This window comes from Phacochoerus africanus, chromosome 7 (assembly GCF_016906955.1).
Source record: "Phacochoerus africanus isolate WHEZ1 chromosome 7, ROS_Pafr_v1, whole genome shotgun sequence".
NCBI classification, from domain to species: Eukaryota; Metazoa; Chordata; class Mammalia; order Artiodactyla; family Suidae; genus Phacochoerus; species Phacochoerus africanus.
In genome coordinates this window covers 42,242,319-42,262,011 of record NC_062550.1, presented here as the reverse complement: position 1 = coordinate 42,262,011, position 19,693 = coordinate 42,242,319, and the positions used below count along the sequence as shown (strand labels likewise).

Here is a 19,693-nt window from a genome sequence, read left to right as displayed (position 1 = left end):
CTGCTTTTGTGGGAATTGCAGTCTAATGGGAAAGAGTCAAATAGGAGGAGCAACAACCTAGTTTTGTGAGGCTTCATGGTGAAAGTGTCATTGCCTTGACCTAGGAAAGTACCATCTGACCTTGACCTAGGTAGGCTGGGAGAGGTAGAGAGCAGAGGATATAGGGAAAGGCTTCTAAATGGAGGAGACAGTTCGTACAAAGAATCAAAGCATGAAAGAGCATGGCTTTTTTTTTGAGAACTGAAAGTAGTTTAGGCTTGTTGAATTCTACTTCAAGGTGAGAGTTGGCAAGAGACAAATCAGAGCTTATTAAGAACAGCCTTTTGTTAAAGAGTTATCTCATATTTTGGGGAGTCATTCATGGGTGGAATGAAGGGTGGTGGCATTATCAGATTTGTGATTTAGAAAGATTTCTCTGGTTGCAGTGTGGGGAATGGACTGAAGATTAGCACAAAGGACCAGATTGGATTGAATGACCTTAATCTAGGTGGGGGGTTGCAGCAGTGTGAATTAGGCAAGTGATTGCTGTGAAGCTAATTAGGAAAAAATTCTTCAGGCAGTAGAGTCACTAAGATGTAGTGACTAGATGGGTGAGGAGTTGAGGGGTGAAGAAAAACTTTACCCCTTAAACTTGGACATAGTACACTATACATACTATGTATGTATTTGTGTGTGTGTGTGTGTGTGTGTGTGTGTGTGTATCCCTCAAGTCTGCTTCTAGAGAAAATCAGCTTCATCTCACATTTTACAACCTGCAGAATTTGAATGCCTATCTCAGATAGATGAAAGTTATCTCTAGGTCTGAGCTGCTGTCTCCAATAATTTATGATTTATTCTCAATATCCCTCTTCCCTATTATTTGAGCCAGATGTGAAACTCTTGTTTTATTATGATTTCTAAGAAAGAGAAAGAGAAAGGAGAGAGGGAAGGAAGGAAAGAATGAAGAAATAGAAAGAAAAAAAAGAGAAAGCTACACACAGACCTTATATATGACACCTTTAGTGTGTGGCAGACATTTTGAAGGGGATATAGAGGGAAGTTTATATAGGTGCAGCATAAGCAACTTACAATTATTATTAGACATTTTTTTTTTCTTTTTAGGGCCGCCCCTGTGGCATTTAGAGGTTCCCAGGCTAAGGGTGGAATTGGAGATATAGCTGCTGGCCTAGGCCACAGCCACAGCAATGCCAGTTCCAAGCCACGTCTGCAGCCTACACCACAGCTCAGTGCAATGCAGGATCCTTAACCCACTGAGTGAGGCCAGGGATTGAACCTGCATCCTCATGGATGCTAGTCAGATTTGTTTCTGCTAAGCTCGACGGGAACTCTGTATTGGACATTCTCATTCTTAAAAATGCATCCTTTCAATAAATCCCATGATAAAGGCCCACCTCTTGATTTTCTGACTCCTGCCACCTCTTGTGCCTACCCACAATTTCTGTTTCTTTGTGCTGAAATATTCAACCTTATGCCTCTTTTTTGGGGGGAGTATGGTCTCTTCTGCCTTCCTGATGTTGCTCTGGAACTTATCTTTTCCTTTCTATGTGCCCCATAAGTCTTTTCCTAAATACTCACTAAAATAAATTTTAGTTCCAACTGTTAAGATAATAGTCATATAAGCATGCCCTTGTGTCCGTAGACACACACACATAAAACTTCACCCACTTCACTTGTACACATACATATTCTTCGGATGCACTGACACAGACCTCATAGATGCACAGTTATGCACATATGCTTATATGCATAACCCTGCTACACATAACACATAGTCTCTTTAATTGCCTACATGATTTTGAGAGAATTTATATACATTTCAAAGAATGGAGCAAATACTTATAGTTACAAGTTTTCTAAAGTAAATGCTCTTGGAAAAAAGAGAAGAGAGAAATCTCTTATTTTCAAGAGAGAGAATTAAACTTATTTTAAATTTGTGTTCATCCATATTCGACCATATTTATTTGAGCAACTCAGAAATTAAAATAATAATTTTCTAAGTTTGGATTAAAAATTTTTTATGGGATTTTTTTCATCAAATCTTTGATGTTCTAATTAGGTTAAAATTAGTTTTACATTTATGTGATATTTGCCATCAAAAGAGCAGGTGAAAGAAGGTGATAAATCTATCATAGTTCATCAATTTGCAGCACATCTTTCTGTGGATCAATAACTCTATTTCTGTATTTAGGGTGTCATAATTTCTATTGAAATAACCTGTCCTTTCTCCTTCTGATTCTTATAAAAACTGGAGTTCTTGTATTTTTCACATGACCTGTTAATTCTAAGATTGTTCTAATTGAGAGATCGATTGGGAAATTAGTTCTGTTATTTTCCTATATTATTAGCTGAAGCCTGGGTAGTTTCTAAATATTCTCTTAATATACTTTTTATTGGCATAAAAGTATACCACATCAGATATAATCAAAATTGAATATTAGTTGTATTTTACTTCTTACATATTTCTAGCTTTAAATAATCCATTCGTTAATTTCTTTAGGGTGCTAACTTGACATTTTTGAGTTCTGAACATCCCAGGCTTCCAGAAAGCATAAAAGAAAACACAGTGCTTACACTTCGAATCACGAATATTGATCGGGGAGCTTCAGATTCTCTCAAGTAAGTCAAACATCCATTTGTCATTTTGGAGGTAAGCGAAAACATTATTTTTTACTATCCTAAAATGATATTCTATGTTGAAGCATTTTGAATATTTGTATTTATAAAAAACAGAGCATAGCTATATATGTGTATTTTATGTGTTACATCTTATACTCAAATATATGCCATATGTGGGAACAGTTGCAATCAAGTAAAGATTTAAAAAGTACCATTTTAAGTTCGTTGAAGTACTTTATTAATTTGCCTGTGCTGTAACACTTTTATTTTATCGAATGCTACCAAACCAATAGGTTTTAAAAGAGATACAATAAAATATTGAAACATCTTTTTCCACATTTTTGGTGTGGTGCTTTTTTTAAGCACTAAAAAGAGTCTTGGGTCTCACATGCTTATAATATTTACTGATTGATAATGTATATATAAAATGAAAAAATTAATGCTGTTAATGGAAAGCTTTTAAATGAATTTGAGTTTTTTTTTTCAATCGCAGAAAAAATATATATGCTATTTTTGCAAGTGTTTTTTTGGTGCTAAATATAATCAAGATGATAACAATTGATATACTAACTGTGCCTTAGAGACCATTTCCCATAAATTGGCTATAATTTATAGGAAGTCCGTATTTCTTTGTCATTTACCGTATTGCCAATATTAATGTATTTTTTTACTTTTTAAAATAACATTTTTACATCTTATACGTTTAAAGGTAAAACTGCTTTTAAGTTCAGTGGTTTTAATTAAGTATTTTAAAAGAACATTGAAGTAACTACAAAGCAATGTAATGTTTAAAGGTAATTCTTGGAAGGTTTTAAGGATTTCAGTTCTTGATTTAGCATATTTAATTCTCCCAGGGATTAAAGCAGCAAGCAAAGGTGGACTTGATTAAGCACCCTTCCAACTTTGAGAGTTTCTTTCAGTCTAGAGTAGGGAAGAGCTTAGAGTTTCTGTACTCAAGATTGCAAAACAATGTATATTTATCACTGCAGACATGTCAATTGCAGAACTGATTCTGTGGAACATGATGATATAAACAATCAAGAAGCCAATGATAGGCTGGTTTTCAAGGCCATTCAAGGTATATATCATTACTATACTCTCAGGTAGTTTTAATTTTCAACCAATTTCTTTGTTAAGTAGTACAGCAGTATTTTGCAGATATTTCTTCATTTTATGACATGATTTATATTTCTTATTTGCTTTCCCATCTTTTTATAAGTTTATACTCACATACATATATACATGTTTAAAAATATTTTTAGGATTTCCCCTATTTTAATGATCCCATCTAACTGAATAACTAGTATTCTATCATTTATGAATTTAAGAATTTTAGAAAGTACCAGATAGTATTGGTTTTATTCATGAAATGAATAGAAGTGGTTTTTTGCCATGTAGTACTTATCTTAGGCATTAGATGATCTTTTAAAGAGATTTCTGACAGCCTAATGTAAAAAAAAAATGCTAGACTGGAAGCCAGATTTCATGTTTGGATCCTGCCATTCAGTAGACATATGACTTTATGTAAATCTCCTGCACCTCTTTGTCTAAAATGCGGCTAACGACCTCTTTTATTACTTTCAGAGTTGTTTTAGGTAATAAGTGAAATACATGTTGGCTTTGAACACCAGAACGTTTTACAGATTTGTTTCTAGAGTCCACTTTTGCAATCACTACAGTCTACAAGGCTCATGTAGACAGTTCCTTTGTTGAATCTCATAGTCAAGAAGGGAGGAAGGCATTAAACACGTAATCTCAGACATTGACATATAATTTATGAATTTTGATAAATCCTGATGATAGGGAGTAAGAGGACTAAAAACAGGCTTAAAACTTTTCTGGGATTGATATTTGAGCTCTCAAATATTCCTGATGCCATTTTCAGCAAATCATTTTCTCTGTTCTGTCATGATCAATACACTTGTCACTAGTGTATCTAGGGACATTTGCCCTTTCTTCTCATGTATTATATTTAATAACTGCTTTAGTAAAGTTGCCTATATTCTCTTAAGTAAAGATGGCACAAACTGCATTAAATGAAATCTGTCCACAAAGAGAATGCTGGGACCTGAGAATATAACGTCTCATTAATTCCTAGAAGAAAGGGCTACTTTAAATGTGTAATATTGAATAGCACACCAAAGTCTTAATACTTTTTAATACATAGGTTACAATTTGAACATTTCAAAAAATTGTAGAAATTCTGAGCTGATAATTTTTGTGTGACTTGCCTGGCATCAATTTTCAGTTGTTAATTGTAAAGAAAGAGAAAAGATATTAAAGACGTAGGATCTTTAGATGAAGAGAAAGCCTGGAAAATACAAATGAAGATTTTATTTGTAGCATGTAGGTTATTTTCATGCTACAGAGAAAATGAACCATTATTTTCTTACATTTCAAATAGTAACATTTTCACCACACAGTGGTGCTATAGTTCTGGTATATTTACATGTGATTTTATATATAACCTCTTTTACTAAAAACTCTGTTTTTCAAAGCCTATTATCAGTCGTATATATGATCTGGTTGCATATTCACATCCCTTAAATCAGTTATATCAACCTTAATTTTCTTACCAGAAAGACAATTGCAATTTGATACATGTGTGCATAGGAGCAATTCATTTCCACTTCCTTTCTTTCTAAGCAGATGTGCTAAAAGAACAGCTACGGAAAAGAGGTGTTCGTATTTTGACCGGTTTGGGAAAATACCTTCAACAATTGGACAAGAAAAGAAATGGGCTTTTAGAGAAGGCAGATTTTAAGCAAGCTCTGGAAGTATTTCACTTAGAAGTGTCTGAAAACGTATGTACCACAGATAATTCTCTGCAGTGAATGACACAGTACTCTTAAGTGGTCTTACTCACTTTTCTACTGAAATTTTAGGAGTTCATTTATTTCCTTCTCTGTGTCTCAGTATTTAGTATTCAGCCCTCAGGCCAGTCCTAGTGATTTTTTTTTTCTTTTTTTTGGTATAATACTATTTTAACTTAAACACTTAAACTTTTAACTTAAAATTTAACACTTAAACTTTCACTGACAGTGCTAAATTCTAGAGTTTTAAGGGTGTAATGTGAAACAGCATTACATGTTAATGAAATTTAAGGGGTGTATAACTGTACCCCTGTACACAACTATGAGAACAAGCCCGGCAAGGCTAAAAGCTCAGGATTGAACAGAGGTCCTTGGTTGCTGACATAATTCCCCTTTGACCTCAGACAAGACACACCAAGCAGTTTTGTCCATTTACAAAAACCACTAGCTCAGGACCAACAGTAGCAGGATTAGAAAGAACGTATTCAAGATTGTGGGGACCAGTCTGAAATGAGCTAGGTTAGCTGTTGCAGCTCAAGTCCAGGATTGGTAGAATGATTCATGGATTCTAAAACTGCTGGTTTCCAAAGTTCCCAAGATGCTTTACCCAGAGTCTCGTGATTTCTTAAATGTCAGTATTCACCCCTCCCTCATATGCTGACTACAAGCCTAATAAGCAGGCATTGTTCTAAACTCTGAGAAGACATACGCTGTAGTCTTAAAGTCTTCATAATCAAAGGAAAGAAAGATATAAGTGATTACAGAACAACAGGACAGGTGTTAAATAGAGGGTACTTTCAGAACATGTGAGATAAATTCCAAGCCAGTATGGGCGAAGGAGAAGGGAGTTCAGAGGATTCCTGGAGGGGGACGTATTGGAGCTGAGTTTGGAAGGATGAGGAGGAATTCAGCAGATGAGAGGGGAGGAGGAGCATGGATCAGAGGGTGGCTACTTCAGGAAAGGAAGAGCACCTGTGGAAGCTTCCAGGGACAGAGAGTGCAGCCCATTCCAGGAATTGCCCCAGAGCCTTCACACCTAAGGTTCCCTCTGCTGTGAGTAATCTTCCACCAGACCTTTGCAAGGCTGATTTCTTCGTCATTCAGGCTTTCTGTACTGAGAGCACTTCACTGATGCCTCTGTCACCCCATCTGATCCCTGTTCCTCTATACCATTTACTCAGTTTGTTTTCTTTATGCTACTCTGTGTATATTTTCTGGCTCTCCCTGCTCATAGAACCTAAGTCACACCAGGGCAGGGGCCAAGGTGCTTCTGGTTTCCTGCTCTATTTCTAAAACCTCTAATAGAACCTGGCATTTGGCAGTTACTGAATAAATATGATATATAAGTTGAAATGGATAGCTAGAGGGAAAGAAGGAAAAGAAGGAAAAGAGAAGAATGGAGAGAAATAAGCCTAGCAGGATCTATTACATTAAAGTCTTGCATGCTATGCTAACAAGTTTGGATTTTATTCTAAGCATATATTTATTTGGAATATACCTATATCAAATGTTTCAGATAAGGAATTATCTTGCATTATTCTCTCTGGCTTCTAATGGTATTGTCACAAGATACGATATATTTTGTGATAGGAGTACTGGAAATTGAATTTATGAGGTGCAGGTTCAGGTTCTAGCCTTAGCACTTAAACTATGTGATCTTGAGTAGATCTTTTCACTTTCTGATCAACAGGCTCTGCCTGGGCAATCCAGAGATAATACTTATAGTCAGAGTTGCTTCAAAGCACAAATGAGAAAATTACATGGGAATATGCCTTATTAAGTGATGTTGTTTATCATTATTGTATCATACCTGTCTTTTGTGTCTTTTACAAAATTTAATCCCATGGCCCACCTAGTGACACACTCTGGAGATTATCTAACTTCATCTCTTCCTTTCATAAATATTATTAATAATAATAATAAAAGCAGTAGAAAATTAGAAAGGTGTGGTTCTTTACCCACAATAACACAGGTAATTAATAACTGAGATAGAACTAGAACCCAGATATTCTGGAACAATCTAGTACTTTTTCTGAGCTGCCACAATACTTCTCTTTTTGGTTGATTGGCTAAATTTTTATGATTGGATTCAGGAATATAGAACTAAAGTAATTATATGACTTCTAGCATAAGGGAGAACCTATATTATGAAAATATGAGTAAGTTTTCCCATTTTCCCATTTTCAAAATAACAGAATGACTATACTGAATTCTTATGCAATATTGCTTCGTCAGTATGTGCCACCGTTCTCAAACCAACGATATGTGTAACTTCCTGTTCTTATTGTTGCAGGATGCACGGAACATAGCCCCCTAATTCTCATCGGTAGTAAAAGTTCTCTAAAAGCTTTCCATTTATCCCGTTTCTATCTCTCTCTCTGCATCTTCGATGATCGATTTGTATTTATTATGCATATTCTGTAGGTTTCTTTCTTCCTGATCTCTCTATTTCTCTGATTACTCTTCTCTTTCTCTCTATATCTTTCTTTCTTCTTTCTTCTTTCTTTCTTTCTTTCTTTCTTTCTTTCTTTCCTTTCTTTCCTTTCTTCCTTTCTTTCTTCTGTCTGTCTTTCTTTCTTTCTCTCTCTTTCTCTTTCTCTCTTTCTCTCTCTCTCACTTTCTCTCCCTCTCTCCCTTTCTCCCTTTCCCTCTCTCTCTCTCTCTCTCTCTCTCTTTCTTTCTTTCTTCTCTGTAATATCACCTGAGACTGCCCAGGCAATGAGAAGCAGAAACATAAGAACATAAAAGTCACCAACCTGGGTCTAATTCTAGTACTAGTTTAGGGGAAGGCAAAGTATTTGCACTGATTTGAAATTTAAACAAAATGATATGCCCTCTAAATAACCTAATTTATATAGAGAGACTATCAAATAAATTTACCTTATGTTTTTTCAACTGAATTATCATTTTCCATTGTGCACCATATTTTAGAAAGAGTTATCTAAATTTGTTACTCCTTTTGGTAAATCATTCATTCTTAAAAATAGTTTCTTTTAAGCTTCAAGCAGTATCTTTTAATTCTAGTATTCCATGAGTTGGGTGAGCAAATTCATCTTCTATCCATGTTACTTATGATTGTAAAGGCTAAGCTCATTTGCACTCTTAAAAGTTTATTTAATAAACCTTAAAATCTGTTTATCTACAGGGCATTACAACAGACAAAAAAAACATTTATGGGTTATTGAAAACTGCGAGGAGACAAGACATCTTAAGTTTTAATTATTAACAATTTAATTGAAAAAATTAGGAGGAAATGGGGTAGAATATTTTGGGGGTATCCATTATTTGTCAGTCAATTTGCTGTTTTTTTTTTTTTTTTTTGATATTTCTTTGGGCCGCTCCCGCGGCATATGGAAGTTCCCAAGCTAGGGGTCGAATTGGAGCTGTAGCCACTGGCCCACGCCAGAGCCACAGCAACTCGGGATCCGAGCCGTGTCTGCAACCTACACCACAGCTCACGGCAACGCCGGATCCTTAACCCACTGAGCAAGGGCAGGGACTGAACCCACAACCTCATGGTTCCTAGTCGCATTCGTTAACCACTGCGCCACGACGGGAACTCCCTGTTTTTTTAATTTACATTCTCATTTAAGGGTAACAACTTGACTGAAACATTGAAAATACATTTATCTGAGTTTTTTTTTTTTTTTTTTTTTTTTTAGGGACACACCTACAGCATATGGAGGTTCCCAGGCTAGGGCTCTAATCGGAGCTACAGCTGCTAGCCTATGCCACAGCCATGCCATATCCAAGCTGCATCTGCATCCTACACTGCAGTTCATGGCAATGCCAGATTCTTAACCAACTGAGCGAGGGCAGGAATCAAACCTGCAACCTCATGGTTCCTAGTTGGATTCATTTTCACTGTGTCATGATGGGAACTCCCATTTATATGAGTTTAAGAAAAGCTCTTGCTGTGAATATTCTATTCTATTCTATTCTATTCTATTCTATTCTATTCTAATATTCAATTCTGTACTATTTTTCTATTTCTATTTGGTAGTGTACTTACCCCCCCAAAAAAAGATGGCAATGGTAAAATGAATAAATTGGTATAATAAATTGGTATAAGGAACAACCGTTTTCAGTGTAAATTATGGAATATTTGTTACAGTCATTAAAATCTCATTTCAAATGTGAAGCAGAAATAAAGTTAGTAGTCTTAATGCTGTTGGAGGCATTCCAGTATGTTAAATGACTTCTTACTTGTCACAGATATAATACATCAATAATAATTAACTGGTCAAATTCAAGTAAATGGTAGGTGTTTTTAATAGAAAAGAATTAAACTTAAAAAGCTAAATTTCATAACAAATTCAGAAAACTAGCAGGATGTAAGATTAACATTCAGAAATCAGTTGCATTTCTCTGTACTAACAATGAAATATTAGAAAAGGAATACAAAAATACAAAACCTTTTAAAATTGCACCCCCAAAAATCAAATACCTGGGAATACACCTGACCAAAGAGGTAAAATACTTAGATGCCAAGAACTATAAAACATTAATCAAGGAAATTAAAGAAGATGTAAAGAAATGGAAAGCTATTCCATGCTCCTGGTTTGGAAAAATTAATATTGGAAAAATGGCCATACTACCCGAAGCATTCTACAGATTCAGTGCAATCCCTATCAAATTACCCATGACATTTTTCACAGAACTAGAACACACAATCCAAAAATTTATATGAAACCACAAAAGACCCAGAACTGCCAAAGTAATTCTGAGGAACAAAAACCAAGCAGGAGGCATCTCTCTCCCAGACTTCAGGCGATATTACAAAGCCACAGTCATCAAGACAGTGTGATTCTGGTACCAAAACAGACAGACAGACCAATGGAACAAAATAGAGAACCCAGAAATAAACCCAGACACCTACGGTCAATTAATCTTTGACAAAGGAGGTAAGAACAGAAAATGGGAAAAAGACAGTCTTTTCAGCAAGTATTGCTGGGAAACCTGGACAGCTGCATGCAAATCAATGAAACTAGAACACACCCTCACACCATGCATGAAAATAAACTCAAAATGGCTGAAAGACTTAAACATAAGACAAGACACCATCAAACTCCTAGAAGAGAATACAGGCAAAACATTTTCTGACATCAACCTTACAGATGTGCTCTGAGGTCAGTCTCCCAAAGCAACAGAAATAAAAGCAAACATAAACCAGTGGGACCTAATCAAACTGACAAGCTTTTGAATAGCAAAGGAAACCAAAAAGAAAACAAAAAGACACCTTACAGAATGGGAGAAAATAGTTTCAAATGATGCAACTGACAAGGGCTTAATCTCTAGAATATATAAACAACTTATACAGCTCAACAACAAAAAAGCCAACAACCCGATGGAAAAATGGGCAAAAAGCCTGAATAGACATTTCTCCAAAGAAGATATACAGATGGCCAACAAGCACGTGAAAAAAAAATGTTCAACATCTCTGATTATTAGAGAAATGCAAATCAAAACTACAACCTCACGCCAGTCGGAATGGCCATCATTAAGAAGTCCACAAATAACAAATGCTGGAGGGGGTGTGGAGAGAAGGGAACCCTCCTGCACTGTTGGTGGGAATGTAAGCTGGTACACCCACTATGGAGAACAGTTTGGAGATACCTTAGAAAACTATACATAGAACTACCATATGGCCCAGCATTCCCACTCTTGGGCATATATCCAGACAGAACTTTCCTTAAAAAGACTCAAGGACCTGCATGTTTATTGCAGCACTCTTCACAATAGCCAAGACATGGAAACAACCCAAATGTCCACTGACAGATGATTGGATTAGGAAGATGTGGTATATATACACAATGGAATACTACTCAGCCATAAAAAAGAACAAAATAATGCCATTTGCAGAAACCTGGATGGAACTAAAGACTCTCATGCTGAGAGAGGTTAAGTTAGAAAGAGAAAGACAAATATCATATAATATCACTTATATCTGGAATCTAATGTATGGCACAAAGGAACCTTTCCATAGAAAAGAAACTCATGGACTTGGAGAACAGACTTGTGGTTGCCAAGGGGAAGGGGAGGGAGTGGGAGGGATCGGGAGCTTGGGGTTAATAGATGTTGACTGATGCCTTTGGGATGGATGAGCAATGGGATCCTGCTGTGTAGCACTGGGAACTCTGTCTAGTCAATTATGATGGAACATGTAATATGAGAAAAAAGAATGTGTACATGTATGTGTAACTGGGTCATCATGCTGTACAGTAGGAAAAAATTGTATTGGGGAAATAACAATAAAAGAAATTAAAAAAACAAAGCTAAATTTGTGATTTATTGCCACCCTTAAGTGGTTCTTAACTTTATGGAACTGTCCAACACAGAGTTCCCCTAAATATGCTTTCTTAGTGACTTTGATTGGATTTCTATGTAACTTTTTCAGTTTTCTTATTAAGTCCACTACCTAGTCTAGGGTTACAAAAGATGTAACAAAATGTTGTTATGATGATTATCTTTGTGACCATACATAACTTAAAGGTGTAGCAATGGTCTCTGTGTGATTTTTTCTAGGATTTTGAGTGTTTGTGGCTAATTCTAAATGGTAATGGTGATGGCAAGGTTGATTATGGAGAATTCAAACGTGCTGTTGTTGGTGAAATGAATGAATACAGGAAATCATTTGTTCGAAAGGTAAATTTGTTAGTCTTTTAAATAGTTACTTTTAATAGATTGTTGGGTTTATTCTTTTGAACTAAAAGAATTATCATTGAAAATGTTTTAGGAGGAGTTCCCGTCGTGGCGCAGTGGTTAGCGAATCCAACTAGGAACCATGAGGTTGCTGGTTCGGTCCCTGCCCTTGCTCAATGGGTTAATGATCCGGCGTTGCTGTGAGCTGTGGTGTAGGTTGCAGACGCGGCTCGGATCCTGCGTTGCTGTGGCTGTGGCGTTAGGCCGGCAGCTACAGCTCCGATTCGACCCCTAGCTTGGGAACCTCCATATGCCGTGGGGGTGGCCCAAAGAAATAGCAAAAAGACAAAAAAAAAAAAAGAAAATGTTTTAAATTCCTTTACTTCTAAGGTGTTTTGGGTTTAGTAAAACATAAACACAGATCAGCCCAAGATAAAGCACAATAAGTTATGCATATATTTTAGGAAAATATTATAAAAGGAAAATAAAATCTCAAATTAAAAGTCAGTTCACAAATTACTAATTCCATAAATTGGTGGCTCCATTTAGCTGTACATCTATATCTGTTATTAAGTATTTCCAAGCCTCAGTTTCTTACCTCACAGAGCTGCTCTAAGGATTGAATGGTGTAATACATGTGAAATTAATAGCATTATAGCTGTTGTAGGTCAAGGCTCAATTAGGAGGATAACTAAAATATGCTTCTCTGCTTTTAAATATGAGTGCTAAATGTTTAAATGAAGATTAAAACGATCATGTTAAATTGTAATTGAAAACAGGAGCCCTGCTTTTGTAAGAAGCAAGAACATGTTATTTAGGTTCTGGTTGCCATCTTTAGCACATACTTTTAAGCAATGTGTTTTTTTTCCCCTCTTGTATATAGATCTCATATGAGATGTATATTTACCTAATATTGAAATGAAGCTATTGTGTATTTAGTATCAACAACTACATCAGGTAAAAATCTCAAAATAGAAAATATCAGAATCTTTATTTTCACTGGCCAAAATACAAAATAAAAACCTTGTGGTAAACAATTTACCTCATAATGTGTATAAATTTGCACTTATTTGTACTTTACATGTCCTGCTGATAGATGTATCAGGAGTAGAAACTGGGTGGTTGTCTCTTTCATAAGTCTTGGAACTGGGACTAGAGGACAAAGGCAGACTTCTAAAGTACTGCCCTAGTTTGCTAGGGCTACCATAACAAATACTACAGACTGGATGACTTACACAACAGAAATGTATTGTCTCACAATTCTGGAGACTAAAAGTCCAAGATCAAGGTGTCAGAAGGTTTGGTTTCTCCTGAGGCTATTCTCCTTGGCTTGTAATTGGTCCTGTGTGCTTGCATGGTCGTATCTCGGTCTCTGTTGTCTGTGTTCTTATCCCTTCTTATGAGGACTCTAGTCATATTGCATTAGGGCCCATGCTAATGATTTCATCGTAACTTAATTTCCCCTTTAAAGGCTCTATCTCCAAAGACAGTCACACTCTGGGGTACTAGGGGGAGGGTAAGGGCTTCAACATGTGAATTTGGGGGAGGACACAATTCAGCCCATAACAGGTACCATGTATCTGCAGTATTACTGTGAATAAACAAACATGATTTTAGTTTTGACTTTTCTGCAAATGTAGGATGTTGCTTTGGGTTAGCTGGATGCTTCTATGAACCCACTCCTCTTTCCAATAAAATATATTTTATGATACTCAGAATTGCATTGAATTAGAGGAATAGTATAAGAAGTTGCATTTCAAAAGATAGTGTTAAACTTAAGGAAATAGAGTAACAAAACCCATTTAAAAATTATTTCTCCATCTCATTGATTTCAATGATGGATTATTTACAGTTTCACTTTCTAAATCAGAATAATCCCAGCAATTTCCCTTAGCCATTTATCAGTTTCACGTGAATCCTAAAGGTGATATTTACCTGAGAGGTCTTTTACCCAAGTCCTCAGTGTACAGAAGAGAAAAGCCAGAGCAACAGAGGTTTCTCAAGGCCAGGGTGCTAAAAAGTGGTAGAACTGATACTTAAGTGCAGTTTACCTAATATCTTATTCCAATACCTTTCTCCCTGTGTTCATGATGTTTCCTTCCTATACCAGTTTAGTACTTTAAACTGTCTTGTTTGAGCTCAAAAATAACTTACTTCAGAATAGAAAATTAAGTTCTAATAATTTCATAGAAAAGAATAACATTTCTCTCTTTATTTAGGCCTTTATGAAATTGGATTTTAACAAAACAGGTACTGTGTCTATTACAGACATAAGAAAATGTTATTGTGCAAAGGAGCATCCTCAAGTAATTTCAGGTAATCATTATGAGTTAAAATTCATTATATTTCTAAGATGCTAGTTAATAAAAGTATTATCTTTAATTATATTAATGTTTAGCATGAGCTTGAGGCCATTAAGACAGGAAAGAAACAATTATTTTTTAAACCAGGAATGTGAGAGCTATTTGACCTTCTTTTAAAAATCTTAGGTCTGTTATCTATACTTATTTTTTCTCTGATGTTTATAATTGAGATTTAACTTTTATTTCCTGAGGAGATAATGACTAATTTGAGTTTGAACAGAGCAGATTTAGAAAACAGATAATTACGTATGCACGTTCTCTGAGTTAGTTTTTCTGTATCTGCTTATGCTTGAGGATTTATGGCAGAATAAGGGGATATCCTTTTTCTGGGGATAGCTATGCATATATTGAAAATCATATGTCTATCAAAATTTGAGGATATAGAAAATAGCTCCAAGTAATTCTAGAGATTCAGTACCTACTATACTTCTTCTGACTTTAATTTTTACATAATTAAATTAATAAATATAAATAAATATGAGTAAATATAAATAAAATTTTATTATTATAAAGAAACCATTTGGCCATAGTAACTCCTCTCTTTCCATTACATTTCCCTCTATAGAGGCAACAATTATTATCATTTTACTTTATATATATATATATATATAGTTTTTACTGTATAAATTTTCATAGCTGTGTATATCCTATAAATAGATAATATCTTTTGAAGATTTTTTTTTTGACATGAAAATTACATTAACCATATTGCTATGTAGTATGCTTTTTACCCTTAACAACATGTTTTGGTGTTTTTTCCGTCTTTTTTTGTCTTTTTGTCTTTTCTAGGGCCGCACCCACGGCATATGGAGGTTCCCAGGCTAGGGCTCCAATTGGAGTCCAGCCTACACCAGAGCCATAGCAACATGGGGATCCAAACTGCGTCTGCCACCTATACCACAGCTCAGGGCAATGCCAGATCCTTAACCCACCAAGCGAGGCCAGGGATCGAACCCGCAACCTCATGGTTACTAGTTGGGAACTCTGTTTTTTTCCATCTTAATCAACATTGAGGCATCTTATTTTTATCTGCTGCCTATTATTCTTTTAAAAAACAAAATTACTGCAATTTACCTAGTTAGTCTCCTGTTGGTAGACTTTTAATTTCTAATTATTGATGTGCAAGCATTGAAGCAGTGAATATGCTTATTTGTGACTCCTTAATCCCATTTTCTGCTGTTTCCTTGGGGTTATATTAAGACCTATAATATCTACCTTTCATGTTTTAATTGCTCCTTCCAAATCTCATTATAAGATGGCTATTCCAGATTTTATTGCTGTTAATTGGAGATTAATTCCCACCACCACCTCACCAAAACCCTAGATTTTTCCCAATCTGATAGGCCCCAAATTTTTTTATTTGCATTTCCTTGGTTACTAGGGAGGTTAAGCATATTTTTGTATATTTATTGACCATTTGTAATTTATATTTTGTGAAGTTTCTAATTCATAATTTGATTTTATATTGTTAAATACTATATAATACTATTACTCTAGAATTTTTTTTTTTAGAAAAAAGAACATATAGTCACTTTGGTTTTTAATTGATCCTTATAAATGGTTATTACTTTTAATTGTGGAGTGAAAAATTAACAGAATTATGATGATTAAAGCTACTCATCACTGGCTTCTCAATTTCCAGTCATCTATTTCAGGTCAAATAGTTTAACTTCCTTATCAATGATTTTAAATGAATTATGGTTGCTATAAGGGAATTTGTAATATTATTTAAATGTATTTAGTATGTCTTTCCCTTTAAATCCATGTGATTTTTCTGCCTTTTCCCCTTTAATTGGTCACATTAAATGTAGGAACAAGATAGTTTACTTATTTCAATATTAGGTGATTTCAACACTGAATTTTTTTTTCCTCTTTGTCTTCTCCCCTCTAAAATCTTAATTAAGTTGCTTCAGTAGCTTTAGTTTTGTTATGTGTCATTGAGTCCTTGGTAAGTATTTTGCTTTTGTGTTGTCAGATAAGCCTTTGTTAGTTTAAGATATTCTATACTTTTTGCATTAACATTAAGGAAGATAAGCTAGCAATCTAAACAATCTAAAAAGAGGAAAAACTGTTACCTGTTAAAACAAATTTTAAAAAGGATGAATCAGATATTTTATGTTCTCTTTAAATAACAAGCTAAGGAATTATAATCCTTTTACATATGTAATTCTCAACATCTTCCCGTAGGTTAAAATTAATCATATTTAAAATAACCCACCAGTAGAAATAGCCTACTTAATTTCAGAGATTCAAATAGAATAATTTAATCAAGTGAAAATTCTTTCAGCGAAGATTTTCATAGGCCTCTGAATCCTGTGTTTGCAGTAATATTTTCTTGCTGCAGTAATGAGTAACTGCTTCATAAAGTAACTGCTGCCTTTCACACATTGCGCTACTGTGTTAACAGCCTATAAATCACTGAGATTATTTACCTGTTTTCTTCTTTCCTCATTTCTAATGGGAATGAAAACAAGGTCTCTAAAACATTAACAAATGCATGAATATGTATGGTAGTAACTATTATTTTGCCTATACATACAGATACACCCTATCAGAGGCTTAAAAGATTCCTCAAATGTCTATTAAAATCCTCACAAGTAAATTCTAGTTTATGCATGAAAATGTTGAAATAAATTGGGGGATAGCTTGACATAAGATTTCAAATTGCTGAAAAAGTTTCATAAGATGAATTAAGTATTTCTTTATCATCATCAGCCATTTTATTGGACTTTTAAGTACATTGTTTCATAGTCAGTACTGTTTTACAGGACATTCCACAGAGGAAGAAATCAAATCATCTTTTCTAGAAACATTAAAAGATGCCTGCATCAAGTCCGATGAAGTGTCATATGGTGAATTTGAAGATTACTATGAAGGTCTAAGTATAGGGATAATAGATGATGAAGATTTTGTTAACATCTTACGTACCCCATGGGGGATTTAGTTTTTTAAAATGAGTATATCATCAGAACTAAGCATTGTAAAGGAGAGATGAATTGAATGTAAAGTCTAGAATATACTATTCTAGAGTTCTTGTTGTTCGTTGTTATTCTTGTTGAGCTTGGAAAGAGAAATATTCAGAAGGATAGATGTAAGGGGACATATATTTATACACATGTATGAGTGCTTGCCTATTTATAAAGATCTGTCTTTTTGATATATTGCTTATTTGAATACATTTAGAGGTCAGTCTTTTTATCAGCTTTCAAAAAAAAGTAATATCTGTATCAAACGATGAGAGCAGCTATACAGTAACCAAGTTTCCTGTCCTTTGATTTTTTTTGCTACCCATTCCCCGCAAAATAATTGCCACCATTCTCAACTTGATGAATTAGATGTGGGCTCAAAGCCTATGAGACTGAAATAGTTCAACTTTTTCAAACATCTGAAAGTATCAAAGCAATTAAAGAATATGCAAAAGAAAACTTCCATGCAGCATGATTATAGATGTTTTCTGTAACATAAATATTTAGAATGATGGAAGCTTATCCTTAAAATGCTTATTTAAACACTGACTTGGCTTGTGAATTCTTGTCTTCTAAATTATATGCTATTGTTTTTTCAATAGAGCACAATGTCTACTTGTTCTTTTATTCTGTTTTTAACCACAACTCTTATTATCTGCACAGAATTATTATTTAACTAGAAACAATATAGAATGGGAAGGGAAATGTTTTCTTAAAATATTAAAGTCTCAAAAAGTATGTTATCACTTATATGGATTAATTGATAATTTAGTAAATCTTAACCAAAATGTAAAAATTAATTAGTGTTCTAAAATTAATGTATGCTATTCTAAATAACTTTTTTCCTTATACTAAACAACTGAAACATTTTCTTCTAAAAAGATATTATTGAACAGTTAGATGTGTCGTAATCATTCTTTCTAAATTTTCCAATATTCCTCACTTCTCCTTAGAAATAACAAAGAGAAGAAAGAAACTTTATAGAATTGCTTTTCAAGTTCATAATTTTAAATTTTATATATTAAGATAACATAAATTAGAAAAAATGGTATTAAGCAAAATAAGAAGTGGTTCAAAAATGAAAATACGTACTCCGTAGAATATGAAGTTTGGCTTATAACTTCATCCACCCATACCCTTGGCAACATTGTCAGAAATGTGATGTGAATGAACCCCATAAATTCAAAGTGGTATTTTTTCAAGATTCAAGGAGGTACTAAAACTTTCTACTGAAATATCAGAAACAAAGCATGTACAAACAGTTTAGTGCTATTTTCACTAGCTGAATTCTTTAGAAAATTTTTTTCAATTAGGTTATTGTAATTAAAACAATATGCTGGAAGATGTTTTGACAGAAAGAGGTTTATAACACTATTTCTGAGTCCATTAATTTTTTGGAAAAATTTATCCAACTATAATCATCTTAAACCCTAGAAATTGTTTTTATGTTGAAATGACTAATTCTGTGGTTGTTCAACATGCATGTGATATTTTTCATTGATAATTTTATATTTCCTTTTTTCTTTTCTGCTTTTTAGGGCCACACCCATGGCATATGGAAGTTCCCAGGCTAGGGGTCAAATCATAGTTACAGCTGCCGGCCTACACCACAGCCGCAGCAATGTGGGATCTAAACCACATCTACAACCCACACCACAGCTCAGGGCAATGCTGGATCTTTAACCCACTGAGCAAGGCCAGGGATAGAACCTGTATCCTCATGGATACTAGTCGGATTCATTTCAGCTGAGCCACGATGGGAACTCCCTTTATTTAGTTCTTAACAAATCTATTCTAAGTACTGTTATGACATATTTTCCTGTGAATATAATCAGAAAATGTATAGGCTATCACATTGTAGAAAAAAGAGGGGGAGATTCTTCTGGGATTTAACATTTTAATATGATAGCATATTCTTAAATAAAGCTCCACTCTCAATATAAATATTTATATGTGATTATTTGTAGGAATTTTCTCTATTTGGGCAATATAACTTTTTTGTAGTTAATTTATTATTTTACTCTCTCTCCAACTCTGTTTCCATGTAAAGCTAGAAGCTAAAATATTCAATGTTATTTGACATATTTTGTTAAATTATAAATGGTGGCACAATAAATCATTCTGCTTTTGTCTCATGGTACACCTCACTGCACACCTCACTGCATTCTTCTTTGACTTGGTTATAGTAAAATCTATTATTTAGTATTCAATATAATAGAAGAGTATTTAATAGAAGTTACATTTTCAAATATCCACAATATAATAATTGACTTCTGAAATTCTACTCTTAATA

General features: G+C 34.4%; 1 protein-coding gene across 5 annotated transcripts in view; it reads left to right on the top strand.

Annotated features, from left to right (window-relative positions):
- Window positions 1-17,466, top strand: part of CAPS2 (calcyphosine 2) — a 46,576-nt gene extending 29,110 nt beyond the window's left edge. For all 5 annotated transcript variants that reach the window (XM_047787217.1, XM_047787216.1, XM_047787212.1 and 2 more), the window contains 6 exons: window positions 2,498-2,616; window positions 3,606-3,694; window positions 5,263-5,420; window positions 11,955-12,074; window positions 14,291-14,387; window positions 17,203-17,466. In XM_047787217.1, coding sequence (XP_047643173.1) covers window positions 2,498-2,616; window positions 3,606-3,694; window positions 5,263-5,420; window positions 11,955-12,074; window positions 14,291-14,387; window positions 17,203-17,378 — 759 coding nt within the window. In that variant the 3' untranslated portion in view covers window positions 17,379-17,466. The remainder of the gene's footprint in view (window positions 1-2,497; window positions 2,617-3,605; window positions 3,695-5,262; window positions 5,421-11,954; window positions 12,075-14,290; window positions 14,388-17,202) is intronic.
- Window positions 17,467-19,693: the final 2,227 nt, after the last annotated feature.